Source organism: Pseudochaenichthys georgianus, chromosome 17 (assembly GCF_902827115.2).
Source record: "Pseudochaenichthys georgianus chromosome 17, fPseGeo1.2, whole genome shotgun sequence".
NCBI classification, from domain to species: domain Eukaryota; kingdom Metazoa; phylum Chordata; class Actinopteri; order Perciformes; family Channichthyidae; genus Pseudochaenichthys; species Pseudochaenichthys georgianus.
Window position 1 is genome coordinate 36,911,167 of NC_047519.1, and position 17,376 is coordinate 36,928,542.

Sequence of the window (17,376 nt, forward strand, 5' to 3'; positions counted from 1 at the left end):
TAATTGGCAGCAAAAATGTAAGTCTTTTTTTTAAATTGGAATAAAAGGATACATGTTGAGATAGGAAGTTCTAAGTTACTGGAGCAGGTAAAGCATACAACAGATACTTTCAGCATTATCGGAGAACGAAGTGGAAGCTTGGATGAAACACAGCGGACTTCTAAACAATGAACACCCGCAACTTGGAAGAAATAAAGTTGGGTTTTATGCGTTCTAATATTGCAATGCAAACCCATGGTGTAATGACAGTAATTAAGAATAATTTAGTCATTGAATGCTCATTTCAGTAGATTTAATCAAACAAAACATAAACATATTGGACATGGCCTCAAGACTGTAACCTCTTCACACTCTGTTGAAATAGTCAATTACTAGCCATATCTTTAACATTGCTGTTTTGAATCATTAATATGTGGATGACAGTTGAACTGGATGATGTAACATGTATGCCATCTGCTGGAAAGAAGACATATCGCTCTGTTGGCGTTGTTTAGACAACAAAAACAGAGTGAAGCTCTGATTTCATAAACAATCTTTGAGTACAGACACCGTCCTGCAGAGAGCACACAACCCAACAGCACGTTTTTGGTCTAGCATCACTTTACAAAACGTTTGCATTAAGACACTAAGACAAGCTGGTCCCTTGTAAAGGTCAGTCCACCTTAAATGAGCAGTGGGTGATCAGCAGGTGAAATGCAGGACACAGGAACTTGGTCCTGAGGAGATGTAACGATTATTAAACAAGAAATAGTTGAGTTTAGGGGTCAAAGAAATGAACATGTGTGATTATTCGCGAATCGGTTGCAGGTGGGTGAAATCAGGCTTAGGGAGTAACGCATTACATGTAACGGCAGTAGGTCATCAGGAAACAAAGTAGACAAATGTATTCCCTTGAGAAGCAGCTGACGACCAACACACTTGTGTCTTTTGAAACGATTATGCCATTTAAATCTTTTGTCACAAACATTGCAGCTCTATTTTTCCTCTCCTGTGTGGATTTTCATGTGTTCCTTTAAATTTCCACTATGTGAAAAAGCTTTCTTACAGACTGTACAGGTGAATGGTTTCTCTCCTGTGTGGATTCTCATGTGTGACTTTAAACTTCCACTCTGCACAAAAGATTTGGTACAAAATGAGCAGCTAAATGGTTTCTCTCCTGTGTGGATTTTCATGTGTGCCTTTAAACTTCCACGATGTGAAAAAGCTTTCTTACAGACTGTACAGGTGAATGGCTTCTCTCCTGTGTGTCTTCTCATGTGTGACTTTAAACTTCCACTCTGTGAAAAAGCTTTCTTACAGACTGAGCAGCTGTGTGGCTTCTCTCCTGTGTGTCTTCTCATGTGTGCCTTTAAATGTCCACTCTGTGAAAGAGCTTGCTTACAGACTGAGCAGCTGAATGGTTTATTTTCAGCACTACGTTGTGGATCACTGACAGATTCATGTCTATTTTTCAGTGAGTTTGAGCCTGATGTATGTTCTATGGTCTCTTTCCAATCAGCACTGTCTTCAGTGTCAGGTTCAGAAGAGTCTCCAGTGTCAGGTTCAGTCTTTGGTTGTAAACTGCTCTCTGGATCTGAGTTCCTGGCTGGTTCTGGTCCTCGACAGTCATCTCCATCAGCTTCTGTTTCCATGTGTTCAGTTTGTCTTTGATGAGGCTGTGAGGACTGAGGTTTCTCTTTATCATCTTCACTCTTCACAGGGTCAGGAGTGAAAGTGGACTTGGTGATATCAGCCTCCTCCAGCTCCTGAAGCTGCTCTCCCTCCTGACTGATCGTGAGTTCCTCCTGTTCCTGCTTAATGTGTGGGGTGGGCTTTGGGTCCTCCTGTTCCAGACTGGTGCTCCACTCCTGCTGGTCAGGGAGAAGTTCTTCTTTAACCACCACCAGCAGCTGGAGATCTGCAGGAAACAGGAAACACAGTCAGAACAAACTGTTAAGTGTTAGCATTTAAAAATCTAATCACCATTACAATGGGAGACATTTTGCAGCCCTAATTAATGCCTTATCTTTCTTAGTCCCGCCTATTGTGTATTTCTGTTGTCTCAATTCACCTTATGTAGCCCACCCTCTTTCCACTTCCAGTTAAAAATGAAAAAGGGTTTTTTATTCTGGCGTAGCACTAGCTGCAATGTAAAGAAGGAATTGTATTTGGGATTGTTCAGAGATACACTACGCCTACAGTATAAAATTAAAATACTCTTGTTACAAATTAAAATCCTTGCATTTTACTGCTGTGCATGTTCCAGTCAAGAACACATATGGAATTATCTAGTTAACCCTCTGGAGTCTAACCCCCTAAACGCACCAGGAGCGTCTGGGGGGGGGGGGGCAACCAGCAAAGGAGACAACAAGGTGATTTTCATCACCTCGTGATCACCACATCACCAATATTTTCGGATGAGTGCAGAGCAGATGGATGAACTGCTGTCCCTCCTGGACCCTGAACTGACCAGACAATCCACACATTACAGAGCTGCCATTGAACCCAAGCAGAGACTGGCTGTTGCACTTAGGTAAAATGCACATTTCACAGACAATAAATCACTGACCACAAATTTAATAAACGTTTTATTTTTAACAATTTCACCCCAAACAACATTTTACAGAAACATCAAATATAAACAATCAACACAAAAAAGTAACTATTTACAGTAAAAGAACAATGAACTCAATTGCTCAACTACAATTGTTCGTAAAAAGACTCCTGCCATGCTGAGCTACTGCTGGAGGACAGCATGTCTGATGGCCTTGTAGGTGTTGATTGGGCGTGTGGGGGTTGGGGTACACTTGGACGAAAGGCTACTGGCCTGGAGGTGTGAATGGAATGTTGAGTGGCGGGGGGATGGTCAATGGGCTGCCAATGTTGCTGGTGTTGGGTGTCTCTTTCCAAGTTGTGGAAGGTGTTTAAAATACAGATTTTTGCCTGATGTTTTCTTTCTTTGTCCAGTCTTTGCAACATGGGCACATGTAACGTAACGCGGCGCGGCCGTAACGCGGCGCGGCCGTAACGCGGCACGGCCGTAACGCGGCGCGGCCGTAACGCGGCGTGGCCGTAACACGGCGCAGACGCTCCTGGTGCGTTTAGGGGGTAAGGGTATTTTCTCGATTTTTAGATGTTTTCTTAAATCACCTTTTAAATGTATTTCTTCTAACATGTGTAACATATCAAAATGTTCAGGACAGTCTCTGGTATTGCTATATATGCATATTACTCACCTTAGAGCACTGTTTGATGAGATAAGTAGCTCAAAAGCTTGAAATTTGATATCCGATTTTCAGAAAATCTTCAAAACTCTTGTGAAAACACAAATTTACTCTGTAAATTCATGTCTAAAATGAAAAAAATTAAATTCGAATTTTGAGTAAAATAGGTGTTTATCACTCTACTTTCACCACAGCAGGGACTGAGATACATTAGGACTGAATAATGACTTCATATTACATACCAAGGTTCATGTGATGTGTACAAATACAAATTGAGCATTCAACCTTTTTTTTTCAACCAACAATTTATTATAAATATGTTTTTTTCAACCAACTATTTATATAAATATAAGAAACTGGAAAATCGAACTATTTACAATATTGAACATCAGAACTTTCAACCAACTCTTCATTATAAATGTCAAGACAGTGTCAAGGTCTTTGTCTGTCTTCCAAAACAGTGGGTCTGGCTGCTGTGTAGGTGGGGGTGATGGTGCATGGGCTGCTGTGTAGGTGGGGTGTACAAGTGCTATACAAGACCTCCACGACACCTCCTTGCTGGCTGGGTTGAAGGTGATGGCTGTGGTGGAGCCTTTGTGCTGAGGTATATCTTGACCTGTTGGCAGCCGCAGATGGAGGTGGAGGCAGCTGTAGTGATGCTGGTCTGATGGTCCTTGGTGGTGATGGCTCTGGTGAAGGCCCTTGAGCCACAGTAGATCTTGACCTGGGGGCCGGCACAGATGGATGTTCTGGCTGCTGGATAAACGCCGCCTGTGGGTCACTAGGCCCAGGCAGCTGTGAAACCTCTCTGTAAAACAAATTCAAATGTAGGACAATAATTACAACTAATTTCATTGAAATAAAGTTCAAGTAAAATGTTGCTCAAGCACAAATAACAATGCACACATACAATTAAAGTTTGGGAGGTTGGAGAAGGAGTCTCTCTCGATCTCTCTCACTCACTCACTCACTCACTCACTCACTCACTCACTCACTCACTCACTCACTCACTCACTCACTCACTCACTCACTCACTCACTCACTCACTCACTCACTCACTCACTCACTCACTCACTCACTCACTCACTCACGCACACACACACACACACACACACACACACACACACACACACACACACACACACACACACACACACACACACCACACACACACACACACACACACACACACACACACACACACACACACACACACACACACACACACACACACACACACACACACACACACACACACACACACACACACACACACACACACACACACACACACACACACACACACACAGCAAGTTTATTTATATAGCACTTTTCAACACAAGGCAATTCAAAGTGCTTTACAAAAAATGAAAGACATTAAAGAGCCTGTGACACGGTTTTCCCCCATCATCCAAACCCATCAATTTGAGTACATATTGTCCCCTTGAAAACCGTTACTGAACTGATTTTGGATATTTGTACTTTGATAACCATTAATCTGCCTTCAATGTTGACAATTTTCTGGATCTTCTCTGGGATTCTTCAAGTCCCGCCAAATGATGGGTGACGTCATTGCGGGCACAGCGCTCCAGCTGCACCGTCCAGGATCCCAGCATCTGCATGTAAACCTTTATATATATACAGTCAGATGTAAACGCACGACGGCGCACACAGCAGCAAGCTCAGACAGCGATGACAGGTTCATGTTGAACGTGTCTGAGAGCTCATATGAGGCTGAAGGATCGGTTTATGTTGTATCTTCTAAGTTTAGGAATGAGGTGCGTCAATATGGGCGATCATATGGTCATGTAGCCAGTGGTGGAATGGGACTAACAATCATCCCGGGTCTCACGACCGGCCCACTTCGGTACCGCTAGTAAGCTGTCAACGGGGGGAGTGGGGATGTAAAATACAAATATAATGTATAATGTCTGTGTCTTTGACATTAGCGCTGCTAGCCACCTGTGCCCTGTACTACGAAGCCAGTTCAACAGACCCTGGATATGTTTGAGTAACAAACAAACTAACAACAACAAACTAACAAACGAGATCTCGCTAAGCGGTCCTACGACGCTGGTTATCAACTCGGTAAATCAAGCCAGGGTTTCTCTCTCCAGCTGAGAGCGCGTTCACGTCTAAGACACGAGTGGATCTGACTTTCATTACATTTGTCTCGAGTGTTTCGTCAACATAATGTGTTAAATAATACTTCTGCATACAGTCTGTGACACTGTGAGTGTTGCACGGCCAGATGAGGCTGGAGAAGCTGACTCAGATAAGGAAATATATGATATATTATGATATTATATGATCGATGATCTGATTGATGATGTAATATGAATGATAAGTGCGACACGTCGGCGTCTTCTCTGCATACGGCAGTTTAAACTGTATTTCCTTTATCCTGTAATATGACTTGAGAGATTTAAACACCGCACACTGAGTGGATCTCTTTTCTATAGACGCCGGAGGCGGGCAGCGTCAGGTAAAATAAGTTATTTAGCCTTCTCAAACCTGAGCCTCACGCGCCGCCTATGGGGGATGTGCTAGTTACTTATCCGACCGGCCCACTTCGGTACCGGCCCATCGGGATTCGTCCCGATGGCCAGTCCGCCACTGCACCCACAGTCCGCCACTGCACCCAGCCCACGTAAACTGTCAACGTGGGGAGCCTCGCTGCGGGGAAACGGTGGACCTAGTGTCCCGATCGGAGTGGGAATAATAATAATAATCCGTGCATTTTATCCATTAATTTCCCCAACATTGTGGTAAAAAACCACACGTTTAATCCACGTTGTTGGTGTACTACAACTACAAAAAGCATCGGTTTGTTTTCTCATCAGTAAATGCAGACCGGCTCAAACAAACGATTTTTAATCATCATCCTCACTCATCATTTAATGTATAATATGTTCGCCGAATTGACATGAAAGCACTAATAAATGTAGTTTCATCCACTTGAGTTTATAACCACAAAAATAATCGATTTGTTTTTATATCACATCCGACGGGAGGAAATTCAGCAGCTCTCACTCCCGATTTGTAATCCTAATGTAATCATCATCTTCACCACGATCATTTATGTTTATATCGCCGAATTGACATGAAAGCACTGACAAATATGAATATACTGTAGTCAACTTCATTAAAACGTTATTAACGTGCCTAAACTCAGTAATTCACCATTTCTACGCATGACAACACACTTTGTCCGTGTTTGGCTCTCGAAGCGTTCCCGCATTGACGTCACTTCCGGCTTCCCCCAAAACTTCAAAATGAGTGAAGGAATTTCCCCGCGATGTTCGAAATTATTGATATTTAACGAAACGGTATCGCTTTTTCTTTTTTAAACTGACGGTTCGAGATTACTAGTAGCCCAATATTTCATTGCACAACAGTTGTTGGGATGGTGTCACAGGCTCTTTAAGCATTAAAAAAGAAAAGCTAATAAAATAAACATTAAAAGAAAAAATACATAGATAAAAGTTACAGTGCAGTTTAAGATATGAATAGTTCAATTAAAAGCAGCGACAAAAAGAAAAGTCTTCAGCCTGGATTTAAAAGTAGTCAGAGGTGGAGCGGACCTGCAGGTTTCTGGGAGTTTGTTCCAGATGTCTGGAGCATAATAACTGAACGCTGCTTCTCCATGTTTAGTTCTGACTCTGGGGATAGAAAGCTGGCCAGTGCCTGAAGACCTGAGAGATCTGGATGGTTCATAGTTTAGCAGGAGGTCAGTAATGTATTTTGGGCCTAAACCATTCAGTGCTTTATAAACCAGCAGCAATATTTTGAAATCTATTCTTTGATCCACTTTCTTAGTGTTAGTGAGGACTCGAGCAGCGGCGTTCTGAATCAGCTGCAGCTTTCTAATAGATTTTTTAGTGAGACCTGTGAAGACACCATTGCAGTAGTCGAGTCTACTGAAGATAAAGGCATGGACAAGTTTTTCCAAATCCTGCTGTGACATTAATCTTTTAATCCTAGATATATTCTTTAGGTGATAGTAGGCTGATTTAGTAACTGTTTTAATGTGACTGTTGGAACTCAGGTCAGAGTCCATGACTACACCTAGATTCCTGGCTTTATCTGTTGGTTTGAACCATTGCACACTGAAGCTCAGCGCTAACTTTTATACGTTCTAACACACACACACACACACACACACACACACACACACACACACACACACACACACACACACACACACACACACACACACACACACACACACACACACACACACACACACACACACACACACACACACACACACACACACACACACACACAATTTGTATTGTATTATTGTATGAGAGAGGTTCCAAGTTGAATTGAGGCGATTATTTGTAATGTTCAGAGGTTGTTGTGTTTAATATTTGTCATTGTTCAAATGATAATAAACATTAGCATAAAGCATATTTGTCCACTCATATGTTGATAAGAGTATTACAAACTTGAAAAATATTCCTCTAAGGTACATTTAGAACAGATCAAAAATGTGCCATTAATTTGCGATTAATCGCGATTAGTATTTCCAGTTACTTTACATTCAGTATAAAATCACAGACACACATATACAAAGGCTACATCTGATTACAAAGTCTCATCTGTACAGGACGGTAAAATAATAACAGGCACACATATAAATAAATCTATGACAAAGTCTCATCTGTACAGAACAGTATGATAAAATAATCGATGGCAAAAACATGTCACTGTAAATGTCTCCGTTGTGGGACGAATAAATGATTAATTTAATCATCTACACATGTAATCTCACTTTTAAACACCAACATAACGTTAACACAGAGTAAACGTTTGCTAAGGGAGAGTCTATTTTGTTCCAATAAAAAGTTCATGACTATCGATAAAAAATATATATCAATAAACCTATTGTTCATTTTCGCGGTATTCCCCACATATTGCCAGTACACTATTACTGTAATATTTACACTTACCCATGTCCAAATGGATCCTTGTTGTTGTCTTGACAGACATGACTTGACAACAACCAACCATTCATGTGGTTGGTTGTTGGACGGGCTGCTCGCGTTGACTCTCCAAGCTCAAGACACGCCCACCACCAAGCGGCAACGCACGCCGCCATGCGTAGGGGCCATCAGAGTCGCAGTGTAAGAGCTGCACAGTTATGAATAAAGGCAGCTGCACCCTCTTTCGTTCAGCATTCCCATTATTGCTTTATAAATGTCTTGCCCCCTTGTGTGTCCACTAGGGCTGTACCCGAATATTCGACTATTCGAATATTCGTTCGTTGGCCAACTATTCGGGTTTCAATTTCATTATTCGGATATTCGTTTATTTTTTTTTTTAGAAAACAAATTTTTTTTTTCCTAAATGTATGCTATCAATAAAGGTGAATTGCCATATTCTTATACTATATTTATACTTTTGAATTGCACTGTTAAAATGCGGAAATATATACAATCTCAGCCTGTGCTCCTGACATCGCGTTCACTCACAGTCACGAACACAAACGGCACGCTTCACCTCGCTTCACCTCGTTTCACACACCTGAACACAAAATGCCGAAGACTTCAGCTGTGTGGGACCATTTTAAATTGGACGACGGTAAGAAGAAGGCAGTGTGCCAAATATGCGACAAGAAACTGGCCTACCACGGTGGCACAACAACTCTGAAAAGTCACCGCATGCTGTAAGTACTAGCCTAGCTTAGCTTAGCTGGTGTCAAGTTGCCATGATGAAGCTGCTTTATCCGCCGTTTAAACAGTAACGTTACACTATCCGAATAGTGAAAATAATAGGAGCAATGTGGGAACATCTGGGGCTAAGGCAATTATTGGCATACAGTTCGTTCATTTATTTTTCGTTCTTCATTTATTTAAATACTGTTTACTGTATCGGTAACAAGTATTACCCTGTTAGGCCTACTGTTACGGCTATTATTATTAGTTATTGTTATTATTGTTATTAAAAGTATTGTTGTTATAACAGAAATATGTGTTTTGTATCTTCAGGTTGTAAAACGTTATAGACGGAATTTGGAACCAGATTTGGTCCCCGGGCGCTGCGCTGCGGCTGGATTAAATGCAGAGGACACATTTAGTTTTAATGTATGCGAGTACTGAGACAATAAATAAATATAAATCGTAATAGTATGCTCTTTCTGCGCTTCTGCTTAACAGCGTGTTCTCAGGTGTCTCGGAGCGTATTATGAAAAAGATTCTCTCCGCACCGAATATTCGCTGCTGATTACTACCGAATATCCGGAGCCCGAAAAATGGTATTCGGGACAGCCCTAGTGTCCACTGAGGTTCGTCAGGCCAAACACATCTTCAACAAACTCCCCCTTTGCCTCATCATAACAACTCACAAACACCAGCAACTGAGCAATGTCAGTGGACTCACCCACAGCTAAGGAAATGCACTGTGCATTTTTTATTCCATCACAAAGCTGATTAATCAAATCACCAGCCAGTATTTATGTTCTTCTGGTTGCTGTGGAATCTGAGAGGGGGATTTGATTGATTTTACCTGTTATTTCCTCTTTTTGTTTGCCTTCAACATGGTCTCCATCACTTCAGTCATGCATTCTTTTATACTTCAGTTATTATCCAGTGGAATGCCCTTACCTACTGGCCTAGTTAAATCAAAGTGATTACTTTTTTTGGCTGGGCAGTGTAGTTTTACACACCGTCTTATTTGACTTTCTCAGGACTTCAAACTGTTTTTTGGAGGCAGACCCCCTCAAAGAAAAATATATATTTACACACGTAAGGTCATCATCTTAATAGTTTTGTATGCTCATCCGTGAGCAGAGCATCAAGTTGACATGTCTATTGCAGCTGAATGCGGCGATTACCATTTTGTTCAGCAAAACGCCTCACAAACGTATTCAGATCAACAGCTTTAGTTCGTTGATTCAATGCTGAGTACAGCCAAACTGACAGTCTTTTCTCTGTCAGTGTAGACCGCACAACTTTTCTTTCAAAACAAAGCTGCCAACTGGGGTGGCAGCTGGGGTGTCAAGGCCTATTTTTAGGGTGTCAGACAGGTTGAAAGAGACACACACATTTTTCCCACCCGCATTTGGCGAAGACCCGCCCTACTGTGCCTCTGATTCGCAGATTGTTTGGGGGGGAAAAATGCTGACGGGATGCTGAATGTGATTGGACCAATGCGCAGACAGTGGAACAGGACATGCAGAGCGCTGTTTGCAGTCTATGGACATAGCGGATCATTTTGACTCGTTGCCTTGTGGCGATGTTTCGCAGATAACACAGATAATACATATGAAAAGTATAATTTGCTCAGAGTCCAGAGACAGTTGTGGTTCGGTCCGGATCCGGACCGGAGTCCGGACTTTGAGGATGCCTGCTGTATAGTATGTGTATTCACTCTCTGTCCTACATGCAGTGTGCGAAAAAGTACACGTCCCACCGTCCGGGACGTGTTATTTACAATATCGGACAAGTAGATCTTTCAATTGACTTGTCCGGCGGACAAGTGGCGTTTTTCGGCCTGATTTATTGACAAATTATTGATAAATTCAGTTTACAAAAGGCAAAACTCATTCGCAAATTGTACGTGTCCGCCATTGTTTGTTTAGAAGTGTTAGTTTCGGTTCTTCTTGTCGATTCCTAAGGAAATGCATCTCGCCGTTTTCTGTACAGTTAGACTGGGGCGGGCGGGGTGGGGAAGTGTAGCACAGTGGCAGGGTTGGGAAGCAAAACTCGGTTCCGAGTAGGAACAAATAACAATTGTCCGGTACCGGGATTAATAAGAGTTGTGAGGACAGGAGGCGAGGCCCCGCGGACTCTCTCTCTCTCTCTCTCTCTCTCATCTCCTCCTCTCTTCTCTTCCTCCCTCTTCTCTCTCCTCCTCATTACTCTCTCATCTCTCTCTACTCTCCTCGTTCCTCTCTCGGCTCCTCTCTCTCCTCAAGGTCTCGCTCTCTCTCTCTCTACCATCGGACTGCTTCCGTTTAACAGCCTCAGCGTGGGTCAAACGGGCGTAGGTTCTTTCTCTAAACACGTAATGAAAGGTTAATTAAAAGCGTTTATAACGTCCTATGTTGTTAATATTGACCACCATTTCCTTTATGAAGTAAAGCAGCCTCCCTGTCTGTGTCCTCGCGCTCTCCTCACATCCCCGGACCCCCAGACTCGGAGGAGCACAGGGATGTCAGTATTGTTTATGAAGCAGGGTATAGAAAGTACATTATTGAAATTAAAATACTATTTATTTACTTTTACAAACAGTGAGCAGCTGGGCAGCTGCAGCATGTGTATTGCAGGACATGTGTAAGCCTGCAAGCGTCTTTGAGTTGTAGAAAAGTGCTAGGCTATACATCTAATGTGTCATTATTATTATTATTATTAGGTTATGTCCTATGTGTTGGACATGTGTGGTTGGACTCTGTCTCACAGGCAGGTTGCAGTGTAACATCAGAGGACACTGGGCCAATTGTACATTCTCAAACTGCACCACTTAGAACTAACTAAACAATGCAGAGATTATTTTTATATAATTGTATTCAATAACCGTAAGAAATTAAACAGTATGAAGTGATTTGTAAATAGGAATACAGATTTGACTTAATGTTTTCATAAATATATTTTTCTCCCAGTTTGTCATGGGACTTACCCTCTCAAAGAACCGGAATCGAGAACCAAAAATAACCGGAATCCAAAAAAAAACGATCCAAACGATACCCAACCCTATGTGTGATGCAGTAAAATCTTACCGCTCACTTACGTTAGCGGTGTCATAAAAACCGTGGGAAAATGTAAAATACGATGACGAAGAAGAATTTCTGTCCATTCTGGACAAGTGAAAAATGTATTCGGACAAGTAAATTGCTAAACTCACTTGTCCATGGACAAGTACTCTCTAAAAACTTTTTCTCACACTGACATGCCTTGTTGGAGCTCCTGCCCCCCCCTTCCTATGAGCCCACTGTGCTCTGATTGGTCAACTCGCCCACTCTGTTTTGATGAGTCCACCACCGTTACAGCTGAACATCAGTGTTTATGTTTTACAATGGCGTTTGTTAGCAACCAGAAAATGACACCAGTAGTGACAAACAGATGAGAACGCTGCGTGGGGTCTGGATGCTGTGTTGGCGGGACGTTGCGTGGCTCGCTGCTCCGCCCTTTGAGCAGACAGTGTGAGCTGGATTACTGGTGTCGTTTCATGGTCGCTGCGTGGGGTCTGCGAGACAGCGAGACACCGCGGAGCTCAGCCTGGGCTCTGAGTGCGTTGGTGTACGGAGCTCCGCGCAGCACAGCGGCTGAGAAAATATAAGGTTGAGTGTGTGTGTGTGTGTGTGTGTGTGTGTGTGTGTGTGTGTGTGTGTGTGTGTGTGTGTGTGTGTGTGCGCGGAGCTCCGCGGATTGGTCCATTTGGACTTCGTTACGACAGTATGCACTGGAAGGAAAACATGGAAAAATCTCCAACGAGGCGTTCTGGGGCAGCATTGACGTTATGTGCTACCCTGTTGTCTTTTCTGTCTCAGTGCACCTGGTCTGCCCCTGGCTCTGTCTCCGCCCAGGCGTAACTCATTCCACTCAGCCGTATTATAAGGAGAAACTGAAGGAGAAGGAGGTCTCGCCTATCCTAATGCCGGGAGACACTCGTCTTTAATTATCTCTCTGCTACTTTTGAGCTGTAGACCATTTATCTGCTGATGTTTTTTATGTTTAGCCTGGGGGACCTGGTAGTCCAGTTTCTGCAGCTTTATTTAGTTTCCCATAGGGTATTTATTTGATTTCTGGTTAGGGAAGGGAAACTCTGGGTTAGGGCTGTGCAATTTAATCGATCTTGCGATATATATCGATATTAAATTTTCCGAGAACGTATCGATATTTCAGCCGCGGGTATCGATACATTAAGTCTGATAACTGTGTTCGTTATACTCGCGTCCAGGAGAGAAGCTTTAAAAAGGAGACTAAGTGAGTCTCTGAGAATGTTCAAATGTATACTTTAATTAATAAAAAGCGCGGTAATGTTACAAGCAGAAGATGGTTCAGTCAGAAAAACAGCTGTGTTCTGGCTCTCGTGAGCGAAGGGAAGAGAGCGAGCTCCACCTTTCCAGCTGTTAAATATCCTCTGCTGAATCCTCCCTGTGGGCCGGTTGGCGCTGCTGGGGATCGGCCCTCCACGTCTCCAATGTTCGTTGTTGCGCATTACAGAGGATTCAGACATTGCACATTAAATATATAACTAAACACGCCTTTTCTCCTCCTTATCTCTTTCATGACTTTTCATTTAATACATTTTAAACGCTGTAATCAATACTCCAAAAATACCTCACGGCTGGTTTCATTTCCGGTAGTTCCGAATGTTGTGTCATGCTACCCACGTCTGTAAACAAACGTATTCAAATAAACTGTAACTTCATTTAATATTCAGCAATAATAATATCTCGACGTCTATAGTTGTAGTGTTGAAATCAGTAGGTTTCGGTGTGCAACACTCCGTGTCATATCGCTACTAAATTCACCTCTATAGGAAATTGTATATTAGCCACATGCTAAATGCTAACCGGAGATGAAGGATTTTCAGAATAAAAGCTCAACAACTGGTTGTGCACAACAACTTCTGGTTTTTCAGTATAAAACAGCATTTAAACTGACGGTATGTTTATGGTACTTTATGCCATCAAAACATTGATTTTAATTTCTAACAAGTCCCATTCAAATCCCCCGTGTTCCGCCACCTGCTGCACCTTTTAATTCTCCATTGTCCATTGTGATACTGCACTTTACAGCTAGAGTTTGCACTGTTTCAATAAATGAAACTAATTTTCTCACCACATCTTTTGATTAATTTTGTCCAGTATTTGCAAGCTGGAGACTCTCTGTCAGAGCCATATATTGTATAATGGATGCTTTCAGTTTTCAGTTGAATTAATTCAATCCAAGTCAATGGAACACTCACAAGATGTCACCAAAATCCCACTGTCCGTTTAAAATCTTTCAGAAAATGATATAAGTGTATCGATTTATATCGAATCGTATCGAATCGTATCGTTGGCTGAATATCGTGATATATATATCGTATCGTTGGCTGAATATCGTGTATCGTATCGTATCGTGAGATTAGTGTATCGCCACAGCCCTACTCTGGGTCCTACGGCCCGTGGTGTGGCCGGCTCGGGTTCCCTCCTTCTGTTTGTTTCTTTTGGCCAGTCCTCCAGGCCTCTTTTCGTTTGCCAGATTGCTTGTGTGAGTAAACGGATGTACTTCAATAAATGATCGTTATCAAGTACTGGTTTTTGCATGTATTATTTTATGTTGCGGGTCTCCTCACGAGCCACTACCACGGAGTAGAGGGTGGGTCGTAACAATAGGCACGTATGTTCTGTGTTAGAGTTTTACTCGCTACAGGGTGTACTTTGAGGGTTTGTGACTTTGCAGACCATTTGCAGAAAAAGCTACATAGCACACCGGAAAAGCATGACATGGGACCTTTAACATGCACTGTCCAGAGGAGACAGCGTGAATTAGGCCTTCATGGTCCAATTGCTGCAATGATGCGTCTAATACTCGTGTAGATCTCTCTCAAAATATATATTCTCTGTATATATATATATATATATATATATATACACTAGGGCTGTCAAAAAAAACGCAAAAAAAAATGTGCGCCACTAATTATTTTAACGCGATTAACGCATGTGTATTTTTTGTTCTCGGCCGCCCCGTAGTTTCAGAGCGCATCAAGTTTAAAATACCATCTACAAGCTGATGCTGACAGCCCCGCTCCTGCCGCCCGCTTGTGGCAGCAGACCACACTTCCACGCTCACCGGCAGGCACCGACTGGCCATCTGGAGGGTGTGTGTATGTGTGGCCCGAGCGAGCGAGAGAGAGACCTTACGTGCATTGTTGTTGTTAGCATCTGGTGCTAGCTAGCTGCACTAACGGATATAAGGAGCTGTTTAAATGAAAACAGAGGAGCGACATTTCGCCACAACTGTGCCGAGCACTTGACTTTATGCAGGAAGCCAGACAGCGGGTCATTGGAGGAGAAGTCAGCACTCAGCACAGATAGTGCGCACAACATTATTCAAGCATATGCCTTGAGTTGCACATAGCTCCAACGATCCATCTCTCTCTCACACACGCGCACACACACACACACACACACACACACACACACACACACACACACACACACACACACACACACACACACCACACACACACACACACACACACACACACACACACACACACACACACACACACACACACACACACACACACACACACACACACACACACACACACACACACACACACACACACACCATTTGTATTGTATGAGAGAGGTTCCAGGTTGAATTGAGGCGAATATTTGTAATGTTCAGAGGTTGTTGTGTTTAATATTCATGAGAATATGTGTCATTGTTCAAATGATAATAAACATTAGCATAAAGCATATTTGTCCACTCATATGTTGAAAAATATTCCTCTAAGGTACATTTAGAACAGATAAAAAATGTGCGATTAATTTGCGATTAATTATGGACACTCATGCGATTAATCGCGATTAAATGTTAATCGACTGACAGCCCTAATATATACACATCATACATACATTATGGCAATAACTGATTGATGAGATTTTACATGAATTTATTACTTAACGACCTTTGTACTAGTTCCCATATTCTTTATCAAGTAACATTGTAGATGTGTTTAATTTATTATTGAACATATTTATTCATTGCTTTCTTTATGAATTATTCTCTCACAATTTTCATTAATCCAAAGTATTTGTTTTTATTTGCTTTTACACAGTTAACAAGAAAAGGTGAATAAAGAAGCGCATTAAAAATAATGTATCAATGTATGTCACATTTAACCAACTAGTGCCTACATGTATGGGAAATATTTAAATCAGTAAATGAAATGGCATATTATTCAATGTATGTATTTTTATAAATATATTTGTTTTGGTAGGTTTGCTCTTCCGTAATACATTTTAATTATTATAATAAAGTACATGTGTCTAATAATACTTACATACTTTTACTTAAATAAGATGTGAATGAGGTACTTTAACTATTTTCACAATGTGGTGTTTGGACTTTTACTTCAGGATCTACTACCTGCAGCAAGTGCTGATAAAGGGTCTAAAGAGTTATTAATGTGATAATAAAGTGCGACTGAAGAGTGTAAAGTGTTAATTAAGACTAAAAGGGAACAGACCTGATCTGTGTATCCGAAGCTGAGGCTGTAACGCAACGTCCAGTAGTTTCTGGAGTCTCTTGATCTCCTCTTTGGAAAGAGACAGCTCCTCATCGTGCTCTGCTATCGTTTTTTCAAACAGAGCAAATATATCTTCAGCAGCAGCAGTGAGTCGCTGCTTCTTCAACGACAGCAGCATTTGGACTTTACTCATGTTTACTAGATCACCTTTTCCTGCAAACTCCGTTAAACACACCGTTTCTCTCTCCATCAAACTCTCAATCTGACTAGTGTTGATAACGTGTTACCAGCTAGCAGGCTAAGCTAGCTCCTGTAGTCCGAGGTAAACGCTCCAGAAAAAAGAGAACACAGTCCATTCAGAGGTTTATCCAAACACACAGATGATGGATCAGTAGTGTTGGAGCTCACACACACTTTCTCAGGAACACAGAGAGAGAGAGAACCATAGCAACGAGACGCCACCTCGATCCAGGTTAGAACGAGCTGGGAACTTCACTTCCGGTGCGGTTTGATGACGTCAAAATAAAAGCGGGAAGGATTTCTTCTTTTTGGTTTTAATAACGATTGGCATCCGGACGTTGCCTTAACACCTACTACTGGATCAATTATAAAACCACTCTTTCCAAAAAAAACGTATAACTTATATAACAAACAGAAAATAATCATAAAGGAAAAAGGGAAAATAAATAAACATCATTAAGCTTAACAGGTTGCAGTAGACAAATCAAATATCTGTATAGGCCTACTGTAGCAATTACAGCTAATTTTCTTGCAGCATTCGTGCTGTTCGGAGTTTGCATCCTCGTGGTTGATGGGCTTATTGTAAGCTGCAGAGGTGGAATAAGTACTCAGATCTTGTACTTGAGTAAAAGTAGAAGTACTCAGACCTTGTACTTGAGTGAAAGTAGAAGTACTCAGATCTTGTACTTGAGTAAAAGTAGAAGTACTCAGATCTTGTACTTGAGTAAAAGTAGAA

At 41.9% G+C, this 17,376-nt stretch overlaps 1 protein-coding gene across 1 annotated transcript; it reads right to left on the minus strand.

Annotated features, from left to right (window-relative positions):
* Window positions 1-328: 328 nt before the first annotated feature.
* On the minus strand, window positions 329-16,898 carry LOC139435680 (zinc finger protein 79-like). The gene is made up of 2 exons (XM_071206442.1): window positions 16,401-16,898; window positions 329-1,897 (listed from the first exon to the last, which is right to left on the minus strand). Exons 1-2 carry the CDS (start codon window positions 16,648-16,650, stop codon window positions 975-977), a joined length of 1,173 nt encoding a protein of 390 aa, XP_071062543.1. The 5' UTR covers window positions 16,651-16,898; the 3' UTR covers window positions 329-974.
* Window positions 16,899-17,376: the final 478 nt, after the last annotated feature.